Here is a 23237-nt window from a genome sequence, read left to right on the forward strand (position 1 = left end):
CTCCAGCTCATTAAGGATTTCTTCCAAAAGCTGGAAAAGTTTTCATTCTTTTTTGCGTGCCTGTTGATTACTCGATGCTTCTGCTATTCAGCAAATGGTCTCCTTTAGGAGTAACATATTTACATTCCACCAGAACTTTCCTTACTGTATTAATCACAAACAAGTTTTCCTTATTCACTGTTCATCTAAATAAAATGTGTAAAGATACAACACAACTGCAATACTAATTACAATATACTACATTAAATAATATTTCTACACAACTACTGCAAAAAAGAAGATATAGACATACAAAGTTGGAATGTTTTATTGGCCACAGTATAAATGACTGAAGCATATTTATCACAATCATTGAAAGTAGCTATGAAAAGACATTCATGAGTACAGAAAGGAAACACCTGCTATGAAACATGAAATACTTTTCATTTTACATTGCAAATAATTCTACCATTAATTAGCAAAAAAACTTCCATGATTCACAAATAAAGCACAAAGTATTTAAAAGAAACAGACAAAATAAACATCTTGGTTTCCTACTAAACTATACATACATGGATTTGTTGAAGTTTTTGTACATGGTTTAATAGATAATTTCAGGCAAGTAGGTCACATACCACATAAGTCATAATAGTTAAACATATACAGAAGCTTTTCACAGTATGGAAGAAATATTTTCAATCTCAAAGAAATATCTTTTCTTGAGTAGATATGCAAGAACGTGATCATGGCCAGTAAAATGATCAGTGAGCTGCACCATATAATGAACTGTACATTAAATATCACATTTTAATAACTTGAGAAATACTCAGTGGCACTGCATTTCTTGAAAGCATTGATTCAAGTAGATACAAACTTCCTTCAGCATTTGAGCTTTGGATACATCTTAGTGCTCGCATGTCTCCACAGACTAGGTGAACTACTGCAAAGACAGCAGTAGGAAGTCACCCTCTACGCAGAGATACAGATCTTATTTCCAATCAAGTGTCAAAAATAAAATGATGTTCTTTTTGTATTTTGAATGATCACGTAACATGTTCTGTACGTAGTCTATATTGCAGCCAAGAGCGCACACACACTTGGTAGTATTTAAAACTACAAATAAATAACAAAAAATACTCATTCATGGAACCTATCACATTATCATTGAGTCCTTGCTGTGGGTACAAAAAATGATACTGAACTTAAAGAAAGACTTTGGCCACATAATGAGGAAATAATAATTCACAAAGACCTTTCTTTTGTAAACGTTATTGTACTTCATTTTTCACTGTAACGCATCAGGCTTGGCCTTATATAGGCTTTTTATGTACACTATATAAAACTATTAGGTCTCGGTTGAAAGATACTGTAGGGATCATAGGGTGTCCTTTGCTGAATGAAGGATTGTCTTGCCGTAGATGGTTCGAATGATGGTTGGACGTCAGCTCGGAGAATCACAACACCTGTAGTAAACAACAAAAGTGTCAACATACATATCGCTTCCCTCCAATGCTCAAGTGAAATGTTTACCACACCGTTATTACTGACCTGATGGGTTCACCTTCACTTTAATCTTTGTGTTTGGCACAAGAGTGCCATAGTTGACATCTTCATAGAGGTCCTGTAATCAATTTAGGATTGATGTTTAGAAGTAAATAAACTGAAAAAGATTAGTTTGAAGCATAGGATATAAACTAAACAACAGAAGAAAAGAAGACCAAAGTAAGAAAACTGTCAGTGAGCTTTGCTCAACAGAACTTTAGTGAGCTAACTAACGTAATTGGAAAACTTTAACATGCTATCTGCTTTCGAAAAATGCCTGGCACCAAGCCTAAATTCTGCAACATTTTAATCTCGTAAAAGTTACAATTTTCTAACTTTTTTGTAAACACTAAACTCCACAAAAAATGCATTATTTTGTTCAACTTTTGGTAATCAATCACTCACAGAAAAGACTATTTACACCTACTCTGCAGAATTTTGTTGTGGTTGTACTTCCATCAATGATGAATTTAATGTGTTGACTAAAATGAGTGTTCTGTGCAACACTATTGAGAAGGATCAGCACGACTTATCGTGAGATAGAGGCATCCTTAGACATACTGAAAACTGCAGTACATTCAGCCTTGTATCAATATTTAACTGTGATAAAGATATTCGTTTCGGTGGATTCAGCACAATTTCACCAAAGCTCAAAATAGGCTCACATCAAATGATATACAGAAAAGTTCGAAATGAGCTGGACATTAACAAGCATTCAACTTTTTGAAAGTTATAAGCTTAACTGAAAGCAACAAAAGTTGTTAATTTGTGAAGCACTTCCAACAAACTTGTTGCTTGTTTCTTTGATTAGACTGGGCCGGGGCACTGCAATGAATATGAACCTATCTACATAGACAGACAGAAGCAGTCTGTTGTGATCTGAATTAGTGGCATGCATGCTTCTATTATCCAGAAACCACAAAATCCTCAGTATGTGGTGGGCAAGTGAACCCCATTGCTTGCATACTGAGTAGCAAATTGTATAGATTTCAGATGACTCCTGCTTTTATATGTCCTACAGTTACAGCTGTGATAGGTGCTACCATTATGTCATATTCTGGCACCGAATGCTATTGTCACAGCAGACAAACTGCAAGTGCGATAGCTTGGGGCATCATTGGATACAATATACTGGAAGTAATCTAAAAGCAACCACTACATCAGTGGAGAGTTAGGGCCCAATGAACTGCCCTTCCTTCAGGCAGCTGCACAAGCCATACTTCAACAGGACAAAGTCTGTCCACAGGTGGCAAGTCATTCAGAGAACAACCTGTACTATTGCTTCACTCAGCTGCATGTCCGCCTAACATAATCTGTCACACATGTCTGGATAACTTATTACAGTCATCAGTTACCACTGCTGAACCTTTGTGGACTCACATAACTATTACTTGAAGGGAAATTTCTCATGAACATGTCCAGATGTACTTTTGTTCCAAGTCAAGACATTTGGAGACACTGTTTACAGAACACAGGGAGTTTTGTAAAATGGAAGATACCAAGTTTTAAGGTACCGTTGATGGTCAGGCCATCAGAGAGGAGAACAAATTCAGACTTGGTAAAGATGAGAAGAGGGAATTTCAGAACAGTTTTCATCAGACTGGGATTTACAGAAGACCACAGGAATACCCCCCCCCCAACTAGCTTTTTTAAGCACAGTGCCATTTCAGTCACAAATTACCCCTGATCACATATCATGTTGCTCTTGTAGTAACCTTTAAAATCATGAATGACAGTAAAGGAGTGCCCTCACTACTGTCAAAACCTAGTAAAAATGTACGCTTGATTCTCTTGACTTTGGTAGTGAGGCGATATTTTCACATGACACAACAATACTAGTAAGCTGTACAAACTCATTATCAAACAATTTACATTCAGCCATTGAAGTAACCATTGTTTCAGAGCTAACTCATGTAGAGTTTTATTTTTCCTTCCAAATGCCAAATTTACAAAGGTACATATTTATAGGCAAAACATTACACACAGATGGCTAGTCTAGAATATTAAACCAAGAGATCATCAGTGCCCAAATCATGACAACATGAGATGAACCATTGTATTTGTCACAGAGTGATGATTAATTACCATATTTACTCGAATCTAAGCCGCTCTCGAATCTAAGCCGCACCTGAAAAATGAGACTCGGAAAAAAAAAAAAAAAAAAAAAAAAAAAAAAAAAAAAAAAAAAAAAAAAAAAAATTCCCGAGTCTAAGCCGCACCTGAAATTTGAGACTCGAAATTCAAGGGGAGAGAAAAGTTTTAGGTCGCAACTCCAAAGCGAAACAAAGTTGGTCCATTTTAATATGAGACACAATTTAGGTCGAATGAATGACAATACAGCTACAGTAGTTTGGTTCATTGTCGTAAGCTTAGCAGTTAAGCTTTACCAGGTAGCCATTGCTATGCGTCAGGCGCTCCGTCCGTATTTATATGGGTACCCTTCCTTTTTCACATGCTTCATCTGGTTTGAATTGATTGCTTATTTTTCTTTGATCTCATAAGTGCCATTCTCTTTGTTATAGGTGTTTACGTCACTCTAAGCTGAAAATGCATTACTGTACTGTGTCATGCATTGTTTGTCGTATTCTGATAATGAGTGTTTACGGCCTGTCGCCGCTCGCGGCATGGCTTGCTTTTGTGTGCGCTACTGCCGCTTACAATGAAAAAAGAAGAAGAGAGGAATTGTCCCATTAGCGAAACAATGGCAAGAGACTGCTATTTGTTGTTACTTACACTGCTGCTTTCTTTGATAATGATCAACAAGAACCAAATAATAGACTGTGTATGATAGAAGATGTTTTGAACAAGAGTTTAGCAAAAATTTTTCTCCATTTGAAAATCTTTGCACACGCCTCTTTAGTACATTACATTCTGCACAGAAATTAGAGTCATCTTAGATTTAAAAATCTAGTCAATTGTCGTGCTTCATTTCTGACTGTATCACTATAAGGCATAAGAATAATGCGAATATAAACATGACATGATATGTATATTCTTCCGCGTTTGCTGTCGTCTCACTCTAGTTTCGTAGTTTATTAGGCAGACAGGGTTTAAATGAGATAGCAGCAAACACGAAAGAATACATGGCAAAATGTTTATAGTCATATTATTCTTATGGTGTAGAGAATACTGCATGTGATTCACAAGTCATAAAAGTTCCTATTAGCAACCATCTCTTATCACAGGTAGGAAAAAATTCAAAATGTAGAGATGGCCATATTGACAAAAACCCCAAACAGTCTTGCCAGACGGATTTTCGTAGTACAATGAAATGCTCCTACATTCGAAGATGAACAATACGGAATTTGTATTTACTTTGTTGGATAATGTATGAACATGCAGTGGTTGAAACTCGGGGCGGAGAAAAAAGCTTGTATTCCACCTTTTTTTTTTTAATTTATTTACTGACGCAGAGGTTTTGGCACCAGTATTTATCTTTGTGCCTGCAAAGCAAGCCTGTGTAGCGCTACATATATTCAACGGCAGAAGTTAGTTGTGGCGGCACCTACCAACATTTTTCAGAACTTCCGCTTACTTTGCACTCAATTCTAAGCCGCAGGCGGTTTTTTGGATAACACAAACCGGAAAAAAAGTGCGGCTTCGATTAGGGTAAATACGGTATGGTTTTTATCTTTAAAAGCGACTTTGAATGAAGCTCTGTAGGATGAGAGGAAGGAGTGACAGCTCTAAATGGTCAAGTAATTACCTCAACTGTGTATCCACCAGGGTAAGAGAGGCCCAGCTCTCTTAGGGTAACTGCAACATCTGATGGTGTTCCATCAGTCCTACGGTTAAGAAAAGCCACAGCATATGAAAAATAGTTTTGATAGACTGGAGTAATTGGCCGAGCCCATATCTCAATACCATTGTGCTGAAACAAAAATGAAATATGAGCTATGAAATGATGTGTACACAGCTCTTTCATCTCACAGGCTGAAAAAAAGACACTCACAAATGAAAATACAAATGCTACATAGACTAGGCATACTGTGTCAGGGGAACATAGTTTTATGACCTGAGGGTGAAAAATATTTTAACAAGTTGTATTTTTAATATACATTTGTTCTCTTTGATCGATACAAGGACTTGGATTGTAGATTTTGTCATTATTTCAATGCTTTGTAGTAACGGGCAATGAATTTATTTATGTAAAACATGATGCATCACATGATATAATTAGTTTATATATAATTAATTGAAAACTAGTATTACTACTGTGTGTACACATTGAAAATGGATACTAAATAATTTATGGGTATAGGAGACCACTCACTGAATAGTAGAAGCTAGCAAGTTTTTATTCTTTTCGGTAAACCTGTCCTCAACTTAACACTACTTCTATTCAACCAGCAGTGCCCCTTACTCCTATATTATTTACATTTTACCGGAACTTTCTTACAATACTTATAAAAGCAGACACTACTCATTCACTTTGAAAAGTATCTGCCATTATATGAACCTCGCTGAAAACAAAATCAGGAAGTTCCATTTAACACTGAACATTTCAACCTATAAAACATAATTGGAGAAGAACTACACCATTAACAAGATGATAAAACATAACCTTGGCAAAACAATTAAAATGGACACAGAAATATTCATTCAGAATTAACTTACCTTGTATATTCTTCGACCTTGTATGCCCAATGGATCTTGATCAACAGCTATAATTTTCTTGTTCTGTAATATTGCTTTGTACTCAGGACGAATAGTGCGCAGGTCAACTGACATCAAAAGAGGCGCGGCAAGGATGGCCCAAATCGCCATCTGAGTTTTGCTTTGCTCATAACTAAGGCCAAAGTTGCCGATAATAAGCTGCAACAAGTACGAGAGGCTATGATATTAACCCTAGGGTACTAAACTTTCATAAATTTGTAATTAGCAGTACGGTATAAATCAGAAGATTTTTTACTTAATTTGGTGTGTAACATAATATTAGAGATCTAAAAAGGGTAATTAACTGATGCATAACCTATAAATTATGACTTCCTTTGAATGAAATATGAAGAAGAAACTTTGAATGATTTAGTAGCAGTTTAACTTTTCTTCCCTTTAGTGTTCATCGGTTAATACTGCGAACACCAATATGTCAACAGACACTGGATAAGATCAAATATGAAATTGCCTCTTCCCCCCTCCCTCCTCTCTCTCTCTCTCTCTCTCTCTCCCCCCCCCCCCCCCCCCCCCTCTTTTCCCAGGACTGGGCAGAGGACATACGGAGGGAGAAAATTTGCAGCTTTCTTTATCAGTTGAGGTGTATGTGTGTGGGGGGCGCATGCAAGCATGTGTGTTTGTTTTAGGACCTCAACATCATGATCATCAGTGCCACTGTTCAAGTTGTTCAAAACTAAAATGTGTAAAGCTTGAAAAAATTAGGTTCACTCTTTCCTGTTTATGCACCTCGATCATTTATGCTCTCCTTCTTCCTACTGATGCAGTATAGTCAGTGTCTAATAAATAAATGCTGTACACTACACTGTAATAGCTTTACTAACACCAACATCCTCCCCCATGAAACATGGAACCTGCCGTTGGTGGGGAGGCTTGCTTGCCTCAGCGATAACAGATAGCCGTACCATAGGTGAAACCACAATGGATGGGTGTCTGTTGAGAGACCAGACACACATAGGGTTCCTGAAGAGGGGCAGCAGCCTTTCCAGTAGTTGCAGGGGTAATAGTCCGCACGATTGACTAATCTGGCATTGTGACATCAACCAAAATGGCCATGCTGTGCTGGTACTGAGGATGTCTGAAAGCAAGGCGAAACTACAGCCGTAATTTTTCCCAAGGGCCTGCAGCTTTACTGTATGGTTAAATGATGATGGCACCCTCTTGGGTAAAATATTCCAGAGGTAAAATAGTCCCGCATTCAGATCTCTAGGCAGGGACTACTCAGGAGGATGTAATTATCAGGAGAAAGATAGCTGTTGTTCTATGATTGGAGTGTGGAATGTCAGATCCCTTAATCAGGCAGGTAAGTTACAAAATTTAAAAAGGGAAGTTAGATATAGTGAGAATTAGTGAAGTTTGGTGACAAGAGGAACAAGACTTCTGCTCAAGTGAATACAGGGTTATAAATACAAAATGAAATATGGGTAATGCAGGAACAGAAAAAAAAGAGGGACATGAATAAGCTACTACGAACAGCATAGTGAACGCATTATTGTAGCCAAGACAGACACGAAGCTCACGTCTGCCACACCAGTACAAGTTTATATGCCAACTAGTTCTGCAAATGATGAAGAGATTGAAGAAATTTCTCAAGATAGTTAAGGGAGCCGAAAACTTAATAGTCATGGAGGACTGCGAGTAGGGAATGAAAGAGGAAGCTGCCTGGTAGAATTTTGCACAAAGCACAACTTAATCATAGCTAACATTTGGTCTAAGAATCATGAAGGAAGGTTGTACACGTGGAAGAGGCCTGGAGACACAGGAAAGTTTCAGATAGATTATATAATGGTAAAACAGAGATTTCAGAGCTAGTTTTTAATGGAAGATATTTCCAGGGGCAGATGTGGACTCTGATCATAATTATTGGTTATGAACTGTAGATTAAAACTGAAGAAACTGCAAAAAGGTAGGAATTTAAAAACATGGGACCTGGATCAGGGTGTATACATGGACAAGGAAAAATAATTCCCAGATTTTTCCCGGATTTCCCGGTTGAAAATACACTTTCTCCCGGGTGAAAATACACTTTTCCCGTGTTAAGTGATAGCATACTTTTCCTTGGCACTGTAAAATTTATCAGTACTTTGAATGTTTATGGTTTTATACGGAGACGTAGAATTTCCCGGCACTTTAGAAAACGAAACTAAGGGGGGAAAACGCGTTTTGGAAAGATCTCTGATGTGCAGCAACATGTATGCTGCATAGTTTCGTGTTATGAAGGTATAACTTCAAATTCCACCAAACACCGCATGTTACTTTCCAAAGCATTGAAATCGAGATTGCGACGCGCTTTTGTAAGCCAGTCATAGCTCGTGTCACGTGATATCGCCAGCTCAAGATAGCATAGAACACGTGATGTAGTCGGCCAGTAGCAAGATCACTCATAAGTAGTGCGAAAATACAAATAGGAAAAGTTAATGGTTTAAATTAATATACATAGTGTTGCTACAAGAAAAAGAAAGCTTTCACATATAATCATGGTCTCGAAGATTAATAATCTGCAAGTGAAGCTAAGCTTCCACATATAATGTTGATCTTTTTTGTGCATGTTACACTTTGAGTTGTGTCACACAAATGTGCCAGTAAAATTTTTAATAACGACGTAAATTTCTGATCTTCTGGGCTCGAAATTTTTCTAGATGGTCGACCTCAAAGAGTTGATTTTTAATTGAGAGTCAAACGCTCTGTGATTTAAGAAATTCGTCGTACATTCTCGCACATAGTTCATCTTGTGTAAAAGGAAATTTACTATCAAAAAGTAATGCTTTTCAAACCACTATTTGCAATATTTTCCCGTGAAGTGTTAGAAACTGATTAGTTTCAGCAGTTGTCAGAGAGCGCCAGATAACAGGCGCACCTGTTCTTGTGCAGCTACGATGACGGAGGAAGCTCGTATGTTCGTATGTGTAAAACATTAAAAGATTTTGCGCTATGTCACAAAAGAAACAAGACATCAGAGGATACTTCAAGAGTATCAGAATTTCGTGAACCATACTAAAATGCATAATTCGGCTTAAAGTGCACATTCGTATGTCCAGATTCGGATGTAAATTTTCTCGAGTACTACTACTGTATTGTCTCATGTTTGGTTCTTTATTACGGCATAATGCCATGCGAGCTAGAAAATGGAAAACGTGTACTTGAAATGCAGCGAACAGTTGAAACTAACCAACAGTGTGAAATTAAACACTTCGTTTCAAATAAATTGACTGTCTCATTGCTAAAGATTACTACAAGTCAAATCTCTTTAGCAAACTGACAAAAATAACTTCATTATTCTGCAAGGCGATTAATGCTTGACTGTCAGAAAGGTGGAGAAAATTTTAGCCTTCTGTAAACATGCGAACGTATTTTAATTCATTTGATAGCTCCTGGCCACAGAAATCCGTTTCGTTTTCATTTAATGTGAGAGGAATAAATGAAGAGGAAACAACGTAAACACGGGTCACGTGGAGACTACCAACCACCGCACTACAGCTCAGACTGCTCTGTGCATCAGCCCCGGATCTACGACATTTCCGAACCGGGGCAATATTAGGTAGTGGTGCCCAGCCACACATCCGTAGCCAGAAGCGGGAGAAGGTATTACTCATATGCGACTCAACTGCGCATGCACAAGAACCCGCCCGCAACTGCTCAAACGAATCTAATGTAAACAGCTGTGACGTCATGCTCATCGGAGACAATTTGATGTTAGGAAGTAATGCGTAGTCTTCCTGAAGCATTTGACACACTTTGCTGTTGGCAGACACTTGTATGAGCACTATGTTTTGCTGTTGTATATGGCACATTTCCTTTGAGACTTAAGTTTTATTTTCGTTCATTTTTCCTCTCGTTCATGTTTTGTTGCTGCAGTATTATTCTGCAGAAGCGGAATACAGTAATATCCTTTGTTGGAGTATTGATTCTTACCAGTCAAAATCACAAAAATTTAACTGAAAATTAAAACAATAATAGATTCCCGGAGATCTAAAAAATTCCCAGGTTTTTCCCGGTTTTCTCCCGGATGAAGAAATTCCCGGGTTTTTCCCGGATCTCCCGGTTGTCCCGGGTCGTAGACACCCTGTGGATAAACTGAAAGAACCAGAGGTTGTAGAGAGTTTCAGAGAAAACCTTAGGGAAAGATTGACATGAACAGGGAAAAGAAATACGACAGAAGAAGAATGGGTAACACTGAGAGATGAAATAGTGAAAGCAGCAGAGGATCAAGTAGGTAAAAAGATGAGGGCTAGTAGAAATCCTTGGGTAACAGAAGAGATACTGAATTTAACTGATGAAAGGAGACAATATAAAAATGCAGTAAATGAAGCAGGCAAAAAGGAATACAAACGTTTCAACAATGAGGTCAACAGGAAGTGCAAAATGGCTAAGCAGGGATGGCTAGAGGACAAATGTAAGGGTGTAGAAGCATGTATGACTAGGGGTAAGATAGATACTGCTTACAGGAAAATTGAAGAGACCTGTGGAGAAAAGAGAACCACTTGTATAAATATCAAGAGCTCAGATGGAAAACCAGTCGTAAGCAAAGACGGGAAAGCAGAATGGTGGGACAAGTATACAGGGTGTTACAAAAAGGTACGCCCAAACTTTCAGGAAACATTCCTCACACACAAATAAAGAAAAGATGTTATGTGGACATATGTCCGGAAACGCTTGATTTCCATGTTAGAGCTCATTTTAGTTTGTTCCTCCACCTACGCTCAATGGAGCACGTTATCATGATTTCATACGGGATACTCTACCTGTGCTGCTAGAACATGTGCCTTTACAAGTATGACACAACATGTGGTTCATGCACGATGGAGCTCCTGCACATTTCAGTCGAAGTGTTTGTACGCTTCTCAACAACAGATTCGGTGACCGATGGATTGGTAGAGGCGGACCAATTCCATGGCCTTCACGCTCTCCTGACCATGCTCTCCTGACCTCAATCCTCTTGACTTTCATTTATGGGGGCATTTGAAAGCTCTTGTCTACACAACCCTGGTACCAAATGTAGAGACTCTTCGTGCTCATATTGTGGACGGCTGTGATACAATACGCCATTCTCCAGGGCTGCATCAGTGCATCAGGCATTCCATGTGACGGAGGGTGGATGCATGTATCATCGCTAACGGAGGACACTTCGAACATTTCCTGTAACAAAGTGTTTGAAGTCACGCTGGTACGTTCTGTTGCTGTGTGTTTCCATTCCATGATTAATGTGATTTGAAGAGAAGTAATAAAATGAGCTCTAACATGGAAAGTAAGCGTTTCCGGACACATGTCCACATAACATATTTTCTTTCTTTGTGTGTGAGGAATGTTTCCTAAAAGTTTGGCCGTACCTTTTTGTAACACCCTGTATAGAGGGTCTGCACAAGTGCGATGTACTAGAGGGCACTATTATGGAAATGGAAGACGATATAGATGAAGATGAAATGGGAGATATGATACTGCATGAAGAATTCGACAGAGCACTGAAAGACTAACTCAAAACAAGGTCCCAGGAGTAGACGACATTCTGTCAGAACTACTGATAGCCTCAGGAGAGCCAGTCATGACAAAATTCTACCATCTGGTGTGCAAGATGTATCAGACAGGCAAAGTACCCTCAGACTTCAGGAAGAACATAATAATTCCAATCCCACAGAAAGCAGGTGTTGACAGGTGTTAAAATTACTGAAAAGTATTTGTATGGAGTGTAGTGTAACACCCCAAGAAATCCGAAAACCCAAATAAGAATGTCATGATAATTTAAAGTATGGAACAGTGTTATCCTGACTGGTATGACAACTTTGACAATAATATAACACCTTAAAGTTTTGACGAACATCAATTTCAATAATTACTGAGTATGTCATGATGTAAAGGTAGAAAGAAAGAAAGGTTATTTTTAATTAGCTATCAAACATCTCAGTAGTAACTGTAAATCAGTACGATGAAAGTTAAGTCCAAAGTAATATGTTGGTCATAGATAACATTTATTGTGAAAGAGAGTTGTAAATGTGGCAAAAAGGAAATTCAATGCGTCTACAATGCTCGATCATGGAAATGTTAGTTGCTTGCTAGCTTGCTTGCTATCAAGTCATGAAAGAGCACCGTCTGTTATAGTACTACAAATGGAACGCTAAGAGATTGTTTCTACTAAAAAAAAAAAAGGGAGTAATATTGTGTGATAGAGATGTGCAGACTTGGTTCTCAGTTATTCTGACTTGAGAACTTGAACTGAAGTGATATTCTGATAGTGTACAATGAGTTAATGAACTTTAATTATTGGAGATATTATTGTTGGACTCAACCTTCATCAAAATGAACAGTTACAACGAAGAATGGACATAGTATCGAAGACTGCAATACCTGATTAGCATGGAGTAGGAAACATTAATACCACCACACGAAGATAATACACATACGCCGATTGTAAAAGTTGTCATAATTGTCACGATCACCAAACTGAAAAGAATCATAATTGATCTGATCCATTGGTGCGCGTGTGGTGTGATGATTATAAACTAATTGCTAAGAAGGAACAATAAAATTGTTCGTCAGTAATGGAAATCTCACGTGTTGGCTCCATCATTAATTGAACTGTGTGATAGTTGATCAAAATTAATTAACTGTGAACATTTTAAGTGAAAGAGTGACTTGGTGTACATTGAGTATTGAAAGGAGTGTTTTGCCGAAATAATATCACAACACACAAAAGTAAGATAGCATTATAGATTATCTCTGGATTTGCGTCGTGCCGTAGTGAACAATTCTGCCTAACAACGTAACAACAACTATTGATACTGAACCGAAAATGAATTTTTCCTCGCTTCAGTGGTGTGAAACGATGCTGGTGATGAATGATTCACTCAATACTGCAATAACTAACTAACCGGGCATAGCAAATGATCACAAAACCATAACAGACAATTAAAATCAGCAGTTTGCATCGCTGAGAAGACTGTGCGGACTCGCAAACGGACTTTCATACATTACTCGAGGAACAATTTTCTTTACAGATTTTCAGGTGCTGTTCCAGGTTATCCGACAAGGACAACCATCACTGCATGTCGCATATCCAATCCACCAGCCGAGCTGTAGCATTAGCGGCTCAACATCAACAATGACAACAAAAAGGGGAGAGGGGATGTCACAGTAGCCATGTATGGAAGTGAAACGTGGACGATAACAGTTTAAACAAGAAGCTTTCAAAATGTGGTGCTACAGAAGAATGCTGAAAATTAGATGGGTACATCATGTAACTAATGAAGAGGTACTGAATAGAATTGGGGAGAAGAGGAAATTGTGGCACAACTTGGTTAGAAGAAGGTATCGGTTGTTAGGATCTGTTCTGAGGCATCAAGGGATCACCAATTTAGTATTGGAGGGAATCATCGAGGGTAAAAATCATAGAGGGAGACCAAGAGATGAATACACTAAGCAGATTCAGAAGGATGTAGGTTGCAGTAGGTATTTGGAGATGAAGAAGCCTGCACTGGACAGAGTAGCATGGAGAGAGCTGCATCAAACCAGTCTCTGGACTGAAGACCACAACAACAGCAACTACAACAACATGATTGCCACCTCTTGACTTTGTACTTTACAGCTTATGACAACAGTATTTGTTTACTCCTAACTAGCAATCCTTCACTGTTACAAAGCCACTTGTGTAAAGCCTATAATTTGGTAGAAGAATCACTAAGCTCTTGTAGACGATGAATGGTCGAGCACAAATGGTTTACAAAAGCAGAGAAGCTCGGTGCTGAGTAGTCTCTGTAATGTATAAGAAAGAAGTTTGTCAGTTTCACCATGGGATTTTGGATACGTTATATAACTTAAGACTCAAACAATGGAAACTACATGTAAGAATTTCAACAACATAGGAAAAGTTAGGTCGCTACTTACTGTAAAGATGACACATTAAGTTGCACACAGACACAATTAAAAGACACTTACAGAAAGCTTTCAGCCACAGCCTTCATCAGCAAAAGAGAAACACACAATATTCATACATACAAGCAGGCATACCTCATGCACACATGACTGCCAACTCCAGCATCTTGGGTCGAAATACAACTACCTTGTGGCATCAAGCAGCAATCTGTTGGGGATGGGGAAGGGGATGGGGATGGGATAGTAGTGTATGGGTGGGGAGAGGGACGAACACTGCCTGGCAGAATGTGCAGCGACTGTAATGCCAACAGGTACAATGTCATGAGGTTGTGGTGGAGGGAGGTGGAGAAAAAAGAAGCAAAAAAGGAGGAGTGGATCACGATGGGCAGATGTGTTGACGGAGAGCAGCAAAGAAAGAGGATGGGAAGCGAGAATGGGAAGGAGACAATAGGACACAAGGGGTGGAAACTGTTGGGTGGAGGGTATGGGGACAGTATGTTACCGTAGGTTGAGGCCAGGACAATTATGGGAGTGGACTATATGTTGTAAGGATAGCTACCATCTGCACAATTCAGGAAATCTGGTATTAGAAGGCAGGACCCAGATGGCTCAGATAGTGAAGCATCCACTGAAATAAAGTGTGTTATGTTCAGCTGCATGTTGTGCAACAGGGTGATCTATTTTGCTCTTGACCACAGTTTGGCACTGACCATTCATTCTGGTGGACAGCTGGTTGGTATTCATACCAATATAAAACGCAGTACAATGACTGCAGCAGAGCTGGTACATGACATGGCTGCTTTCACAGGTGGTGGCTTGGCACCTGATGGGGTAGAATAACCTGTGACAGGATTGGAATAGGAAGTGCTCGGTGAGTGGATTGGGCAGGTTTTGCACCTTAGTCTTCCCCAGGGATAGACTAGGATGCTGTGGAGGTGGAATATGTGACAGAACACCACTTGGAGTGTGTGGGAAGGATCTCAGGTAGGATTTCCCTCATTTCAGGGCATGATGATATGCCATCTAAGCTCTGGCAAAGGTTTTGGTTTAGTTGCTCCAGTCGGGAGCAATACTGGATGACGAAGGGGCCACTTCTTTGTGGCTGGTTCCATGGAGGTGATGGGAGGGAAATGGCACAGGAGATCTGTTGGTGGACTAGGTCTGGGGGATAGTGCCTGTCTGTGAAGGTATGGGTGAGACAATCAGCACACTGAGCATGGGAGTTCTTGTCACTGCAGATAAGCTGTCCCCAGTGGCCAGCTATATAAGAGGAATTTTTTGGTGAAAAGGATGACAGCTGCCGAAACGCAGGTACTGTTGATGATTAGTGGGTTTAATGCAGACAGAGGTGCGGATGAAGCCATCAGAGAGAAGGAGGTCAACATCTGGGAAGGTGGCATGCTGGGTTGAGGACGACCACATGAAGCAGGTGGGAGAAAAGATGTTGAGGTTGTGAAGGAACAAAGATAGGGTGTCTTGGCTATGAGTCCTAATCATAAAGATATCATCAGTGAACCTGAACCAGACTAGAGGTCTGGCGTTTTGGGAGGCTATGAAGGTCTTCTCTGGATGGCCAATAAACAGGGTGGCATAGGAGGGTACTACATAGGTGCCCATGGCTGTGCCACTGATTTGTTTGTATAATTTCCTTTCAAAGGAGAAGTAGTTGTGGGTTAGAATAACAGTAGTAAGGTGACTGAGGTAGTGGGTTTGGAGTCTTAAGGACTTCAGACAGGTAGTGTCCAATAGCGGTAAGACCATGTGCATGAGGGATGTTGGTATATTGGTATATAGGGGAGTGGTGTCAACAGCAACGAGTAGGGATCCAGGAGGTAAAAGGGAGAGTCGGTGAAGGAAATGGCGGTGGTGTAACTTTGCCTCACCATCCTTCCCCAGGCCCCTTCCTCTGAACACCAACCATTCAGTGGAAGAAAGAATAGCCAAGCACAACCCCAAAACAAATCCTGACCTAATCACCCTACCTGCAAACAAAGGTTCCACCACTGTTGTTATGAATTACAGTGACTTTGCAGAATGCCAATGCTGCTAGAGTCATCCCATCCCAGAAGTTCAACACAACTTCCAGTCCCTGCTTAAAGCCTTAGGCCATTCCCAGAACCATTCGCCTTAAGCTATTTCACTCCTCAACCTTATGACACCCCACACACGCACCTTCTACTTGCTCCCAAAAATACACAAATCCAACAATCCTGGGTGCCCCATTGTGGCTGGTCATTGTGCCCCCACTTAAAGAATCTTGGTCCTCAGTGACTGACAACTCCAATCAATTGCTCGTAATCTAACTTCCCACGGCTAAAACACCAACTATTTCCTTCACTGACTCTCCACAGTATCCACCCCTTCACCTCCTGAATCCCTACTCATCACTGTTGACACCACCTCCCAATACACCAACATCCCTCATGCCCATGGCCTTACCACTATTGAAAACTACCCGTCCAAAGTCCTTCAGAATCCAAACCCAGCACCTCATTCACCATACTACTGTTATCCTAACACACAACTACTTCTCCTTTGATGGTAAGGTATAGAAACAAATCCACGACACAGCCATGGGCACTTGCATGGCATCCTACTATGCCAACCTATTTATGGGCCATCTAGAAGACACCTTCCTAGCCTTCCAAAATGCCAAACCTCTAGTATGGTTCAGGTTCACTGATGATATCTTCACGATCTGGACTCAGGGCCAAGACACCAAATCTTCATTCCTTCACAAACTCAAACACCTTTTCTCCCACTTGCTTTATGTAGTCCTACTCAACCCAGAATGCCACCTTCGTGGAAGCTGACCTCCTCCTCTTTAATGGTTCCATCTGCACCTCTGTTCACATTAAACCCATCAACCAACAGTACCTGCACTTTGACAGCTGTCATCCCTTTCACTCCAAAAAATTCCTCTCGTATAGCCTGGCCACCAGCGGTCAGCTTATCTGCAGTGCTATATGCTCAGTGTGCTGAGGGTCTCACCAAGGCCTTCACAAATAGTCATTTACCAGCTCTGCTGCAATCAATGCACATGTTTTTATATTTTATGACTACTAATCAGCTGTCCATCAGGATGAATGGGCACCTCGAAACTGTGGTCAAGAGAAAAGTAGACCACGCCGTGGCACAGCATCCAGATGAACATAACAAACTTGATTTCAATGGGTGCTTTACTACATGAGCCATCTGGATCCTGCCCTCCACCACCAGCTTTTTTGAATTGCTCAGATGGGAGTTACCCTTACAACACATTCTCCGCTCCTGTAATCATCCTGGCCTCAACATATGGTAACTTAATGCCCCACACCCTTCACTCATCAGCTGCCAGCCCCTATGTCCTATCATCTCCTCCTCCACTCTCATCTCACACCCTCTTTCTATGCATCCATCGATCTTTCCCTACTCTTCTTCTTTTTCACTCCTTTTCACCCACATCCATGCCCCACAACTTCATGATGCTGTGCCTATTGGCATTCTAAGCCATGCATACTCTGCCAAACAGCATCCATCTCTCTCTCCCCATCCATTCTCCACTATCCCTTTCCCTTCCCAGCCCCCTCCAGATTGCTGCTTGCACCCCACGTGACAGTTGCTTTATGGCTTGAGATGCTGAAGCTGGCAGTCACGTGTGCATGAGGTGTGCTTGCTTGTGTGTATGAATAGTGTGCGTTTCTCTTTTGCTAATGAAGGCTGTGACTGAAAGCTTTCTGTAGGTGTCCTTAAATTGTGTCTCTCTGCAAGTTAATGCGTCTTCTTTATGGTAAGTAGCAATGTATCTTTTCCTACAGTGTTTATATAATGGTAGGACAGACATTTTGAAATCAGAGCTTAAACTGCAAAGTACATCCAGGAGCAGACATGACTTCTGACAACAATTTACTGATTATAAACTGCAGATTAAAACTAAAGAAATGATACAAACATAGGAAATTAAGGAGATGGAGTCAAATAAAGTAAAAGAATCTTATATTACTGATAGCTTTAACTGTCTGAAAAAAGTGAAATGAATACAATGAGTGGGTAGCTGTGGGATATGAAATAGGGAAGGCAGCAGAGGATCAAACAGGCAAAAAGGCAAGCTCTAGCAGAAATCCTTGGTAGCACAGTAGATACTGAATTTGACTGATGGAAGGGCAAAATATAAACATGGAACACATTTAGCAGGCTAAAGGGTATACAGACATCTAAAACACAAGAGATACACAGAAAGTGTAAAATGTGAATGAGGAATGCCTAGAGGAGAAATGCAATACCAAAGGAACATGAATGAATATGGGAAAGATAGATCCTGTGTATAGAAAAATTAAAGAAACCTTTAAGGAGAGACAGCAGTATGAATATCAAGAGTTTAGATGGCAAGCCGGTACTAAACAAAGTGGGGAAGTCCGAAAGATGGAAGTAATATAATAGAATGGCTTTGTTATAGGAAGAAAGTTTAAGATGTATAGTGGAAAGCGATGAGGAAGTAGATGAAGATTAGAAGTGTGATGAGATCCTGCGAGAAGATTTAGACAGAACTGAAAGATCTAAGATGAAAAAGGCACTTAGAGTACAGAACATTCCCTTAGAATTACTGAGATCTTGGATCAATAACAAGACAAAGCTATTCTCCCTAATATGTAGAAGCACGTAATAATTCCAGTTCCAAAGAAGGCAGTTCCTGAGGATGTAAATATTACTAAAGTCACAGCTGCAAAATACTGACACAAATTATTTACTGAAGAATGAAAAGACTGATAGAAGCTGACTTGGGGAAGATCAGTTTGGGTGCTGCAGAAATCTGAGAATGCATAAGGCAATAGTGACCCTTTGATTTATATGATGAATTGAAAAATGGCAAATCTATTCTTATATTATTTGTAGATTTTGCTTTTGAAAATTCTTATAATATTTGTAGATTTAGAGACAGCTTTTGGAAATGTTGAGGGGAATACAATCTTTGAAATTCTGAAAGTGGCAAGGATAAAATACAAGGAGTGGATTATCTACAACTTGTACAGAAACCATACTGTTACTATGAGAGTTGAAAGACATGAAATAAGTGACATCCTGACAGACTGTGAATCACAGTTTTGCACATATTAATCACAGGTTGCCAGTAAAATCAAAATTACACTGCAGATCAGAATTTCTAGATCCACTATTACAGAGCCCAGGTAAACAATGTGTAAAATGAAGTTTAAGAGAATAATTTATAAACCAATTACACAATTTTTCATACTGCACGGAAGAGATGAATCTAGATAAGAAACAAGACTTTAATTTCACAATGCAGCATCCGTCACAATGCTCAGGAGCTCAATGAGTGAATATATGGATTATAGCTTTTCATTGTGTAATGTTGGCTTCTGATGATCTATTGTGTCATATGATGCACAGAAGATGAGTCAAGAATTTAGATATAGTCTGTCACTGAAGCATATACAAATGAAATGGTGGTCCTACCACATTGTAAGAGAGCTACAGTGAAAGGAAAAATGCAATAAAGCAAGAAAGTCAGACAATTATGAATCTGATTACATTGCTACCTGACATCTATTTTTAATGCTTCTTACATTTACTGACATCTTCTTACAAGGTAGCTAACAAAATGTAATGAAGTGAGTATAAAAAACAACTCATACACATGAATGACTGACAACACAATAATTTATATTTGCAGTCACTTCTTTATATGCCTTTTCTGGTGCTATTATCAATAGTCACATTGTGCAGATCTCATGTAAAATACTCACCATATCAGGGTCATTCCAATGACCTGGACCAGCATTGGGCACAATTATATCTTGATTATTTCCATAATAATCGATAATACTTTCAACACTTGCCCATGAGTCCTGGATATCATCAAAATTTCGCCACAAATTACAGTGTTCTATAATGGAAGAAAAGTTTGGCTGAAAGGAAAAGTAGCATTTCAGAGGAAATTTTCTAGCAGCACAGAAAAAAATTATCAGAATTATCACTAAGTATATGTAAAGGAAAACGAGGACAATGTAAATATTATCAGTAAAGAGAAGAACCATACCGACATTCCTGCATAGATCTGATAAACAGGCCAACTACAAGAATAGATCATTGCCCTTCCAGTCCTGTTCAGGTAGTAACCAAACTCCGGGTAACCTGGGAAACAATAATGCACTGTCAGTAAAATGTTAAAGCACTGAGGCTAAATTATTGTACATATATCTATGATTGAATTTGTCTGAAAGAAATGCATTGAGCATGTGGATAATATATAGCAAGTGTCACACTTGACAATAGACAGGTTGGGGCACACTGATCTCTCCTACCACATCCCAACCGCTGCCACTTCTTTCATCCTTCCCAAAACTAAAGTAACAATCTCTCTTCAATGATCCCATTGCCTACAGAAAAAAAACCTACATTTTCTATTCGAGGATAGGAGAGCTTGCCCAACATCTGGTATGGTATTGCTGATTACTGCTACAGAAAGACAAAGGTGAGAGAATAGCAGAATAAAGGGTGATTGCTGTGAAAACTGTGAGACCAATTAATATAACTACTCCCTGCGTCTCGCATTCCATAGCCCTCTTTCAATGGACCGCTCACAGAAAACGACGTAAGCAAATTGGGAAACAACAGAAAATCTAACTGGATGGTCAGATGGAATTTGAACTACTGTCCTCTTGAACATTAGCACAGTGTCTTATCACCTATACAGCTCTAAGTCACAAATTACTGTCGGGACCAATATGGAGTGTGAAAACAGTGATCTTCACTATAGTCCAATTATATTACTTACAGTTGATGGGTGTCACTTGTTTATACAATGTTGCCACATCAACTGCTGGCTATCATTCAGTTGTATGTGACACACAAACATGGTGGGTCACTTTGCAGATGCTGTTACGCGTAACATGGAGCAATGTTGGAAGTGGCCGATGTGAGGTATGTCGGAAATGCGAGAAGTGCCTTCGACAATTTATTTTAATTGAGCAATGACTAAACTGTGGCAGACAATGCATTTTGCAGGCTTGAATTTAAACGAATGTCCTAAGCTAACCACAGCCTCACGATGTGCAATGTAGTCGAGAAAACTGTGGTCAATAGCCTGCAGCAAAACTCAAGTCGTTTGCTTTGTTCATGATGATTAAAGCTAACCTCTATGAGCAAACTAAAGACAGAAAATAATTATGTTTCAGCACTAAAAGCAAACTGTAATTTCTTGCTGTCATCAGTTACCTTAAACTATCCTCACACTGGCTACACAAGCCGCCGCATTACCAACCGATGAGCAGTCCTTGTTGGCACTTCGTTGTACATTATAAGCAACACAGACAGATTTCAAATGAAAAAAGAATGATAGGAAGAAAAATAAGGGTAAATAGAAAAGTCAATACAATGATGAAAATGACACAACAAACTATTAGAAACAGAAAATTATATTTAAACCAATTAACTGAATAAAAATAATTATCAAACTCTTTTGATTAGTTTTAGAAATACAGAAGATTCATTACATTTGACGAGATTCAAACCCACAATTTTCTACATGTCAGGTTCATAAATTAACTGTTATGCTATGCCATAACACTGGGCTAATTAGTTATATTTATAACTATAGTGACGCAGTCACAACAATGAATTACAGCCTTCAAACAGTAGGCTTTACACAATGTTGTGCGAAGCTTATCTAGTGAAGACTGATCACCGTAATTATGATAGATCTATATGTGACACTGAAACTATGTATTTCATTAATATCATTTTGTGTGTGTGTTTATCATGTTTGGTGAAATATGAATTAAAGTTCCAGACCGATTATTTGAGATCTTAACACAACAAGAACGAAAGCTGGATATGGAGTTGGAAATGAAATGACCAACTGTTGTGACAGTTTGGCAAAACTGAAAGGTTTGCGCTTGATGTTGAGCACTCTGATTGGAGGAAACCAGCTCCAACAAGTGAAATGTCAAATACTAGGTAATTTTAATGGCTCTGAGCACTATGGGACTTAACATCTGAGGTCATCAGCCCCCTAGAACTTAGAACTACTTAAACCTAACCAACCTAAGGAAATCACACACATCCATGCCCAAGGCAGGATTTGAACCTGCGGCCGTAGCGGTCGCGCGGTTCCAGACTGAAGCGCCCAGAACCGCTCGGCCACTCCGGCCGGCTAGGTAATTTTAATCGGACTTTAAGTTAGGAGCTGGTTAAGGCCAATGAGGGTGAGCATATGACTGTTAGTAATGTGAGCCCAATCTACATCTTAGTAAACCAAGAAACGTCTATCACAACGTGCATAGAATCCAAGCAAGGTTTATACTGATATGAAAGATTAATTGAGAGATGTTTTTATAAATGGCTATGATCAGTCAGTCCACTACTGCACTGTTGCTCTGATCTCCATAGCACATCTGTGTCTATTGAATGTCATGTTCAATACCACGAAACACTTTGATTCTACATGTACCCTTGAGCTAGGATTACTTTAAAATAGAATTCGAACTCTAATATCTATAGTAGCATCATGAAAAGCTCTTCGGGATGTATAATCATGCAAACATTTATGTCAGATTGCACACTGATAGATGACATGACAGTGCCACAAATTCTTACTGGCCCACTACAGTTTTTAATCATCATGATGCAATCAATGTAACTACTCTCAATGCTTGTAAACAACTGATTGGGTTGATGGGGTCAAAGTGGCCAAAGACAGAAGCAAGTAGAAGTGAGAAAGGAATAAAAATGTGAAGGTGCACGAGTTGCTCTGCCTGGAAAGCACATGGAGGCCCCCAGGACAAGTTATGCAATGGGAGACGCACCCTCTTCATCTGTCCTGTATTTGCTCACCTTCCATTATCATGAGAAAACTAGCAATGAAGACAAGTTGATAAAATCTCAGGAAAGAGAATGCAGACAAAGAGACAGTAAACCAACAATAGTTGTAAAATAATTAGAAGAATTAAAATGGAAGGAAGGGCAGGAGCCAGGCTGGACTACCGACCATAGGCAGCCGAGGGCCCTCCTGGCTCAGAGCAGGTAATGGGGTATCTCTCCAGTACCTCATGTGGCTGACAAGGCCAATGTGCCCCACAGAGAGGAGTAGAAACCACCTTCACAGGTAAAAAGTATAAAACCACAGCAGCCACTTTGGCATTGTCTCTAGCACCATAAGAGGGCCAAATTGCGGCAATCCACTA

General features: G+C 39.5%; 1 protein-coding gene across 2 annotated transcripts in view; it reads right to left on the reverse strand.

The window, feature by feature from the left end:
- Positions 1-289: 289 nt before the first annotated feature.
- LOC126412121 (alpha-N-acetylgalactosaminidase) overlaps positions 290-23237 on the reverse strand; it is a 108580-nt gene continuing 85632 nt past the window's right edge. For both annotated transcript variants that reach the window (XM_050081560.1, XM_050081559.1), the window contains exons 5-10: positions 20093-20187; positions 19800-19961; positions 6139-6336; positions 5228-5392; positions 1528-1600; positions 290-1442 (exon numbers count right to left, since the gene is read on the reverse strand). In XM_050081560.1, coding sequence (XP_049937517.1) covers positions 1312-1442; positions 1528-1600; positions 5228-5392; positions 6139-6336; positions 19800-19961; positions 20093-20187 — 824 coding nt within the window. In that variant the 3' untranslated portion in view covers positions 290-1311. The remainder of the gene's footprint in view (positions 1443-1527; positions 1601-5227; positions 5393-6138; positions 6337-19799; positions 19962-20092; positions 20188-23237) is intronic.

Source organism: Schistocerca serialis, chromosome 7 (assembly GCF_023864345.2).
Source record: "Schistocerca serialis cubense isolate TAMUIC-IGC-003099 chromosome 7, iqSchSeri2.2, whole genome shotgun sequence".
NCBI lineage: Eukaryota > Metazoa > Arthropoda > Insecta > Orthoptera > Acrididae > Schistocerca > Schistocerca serialis.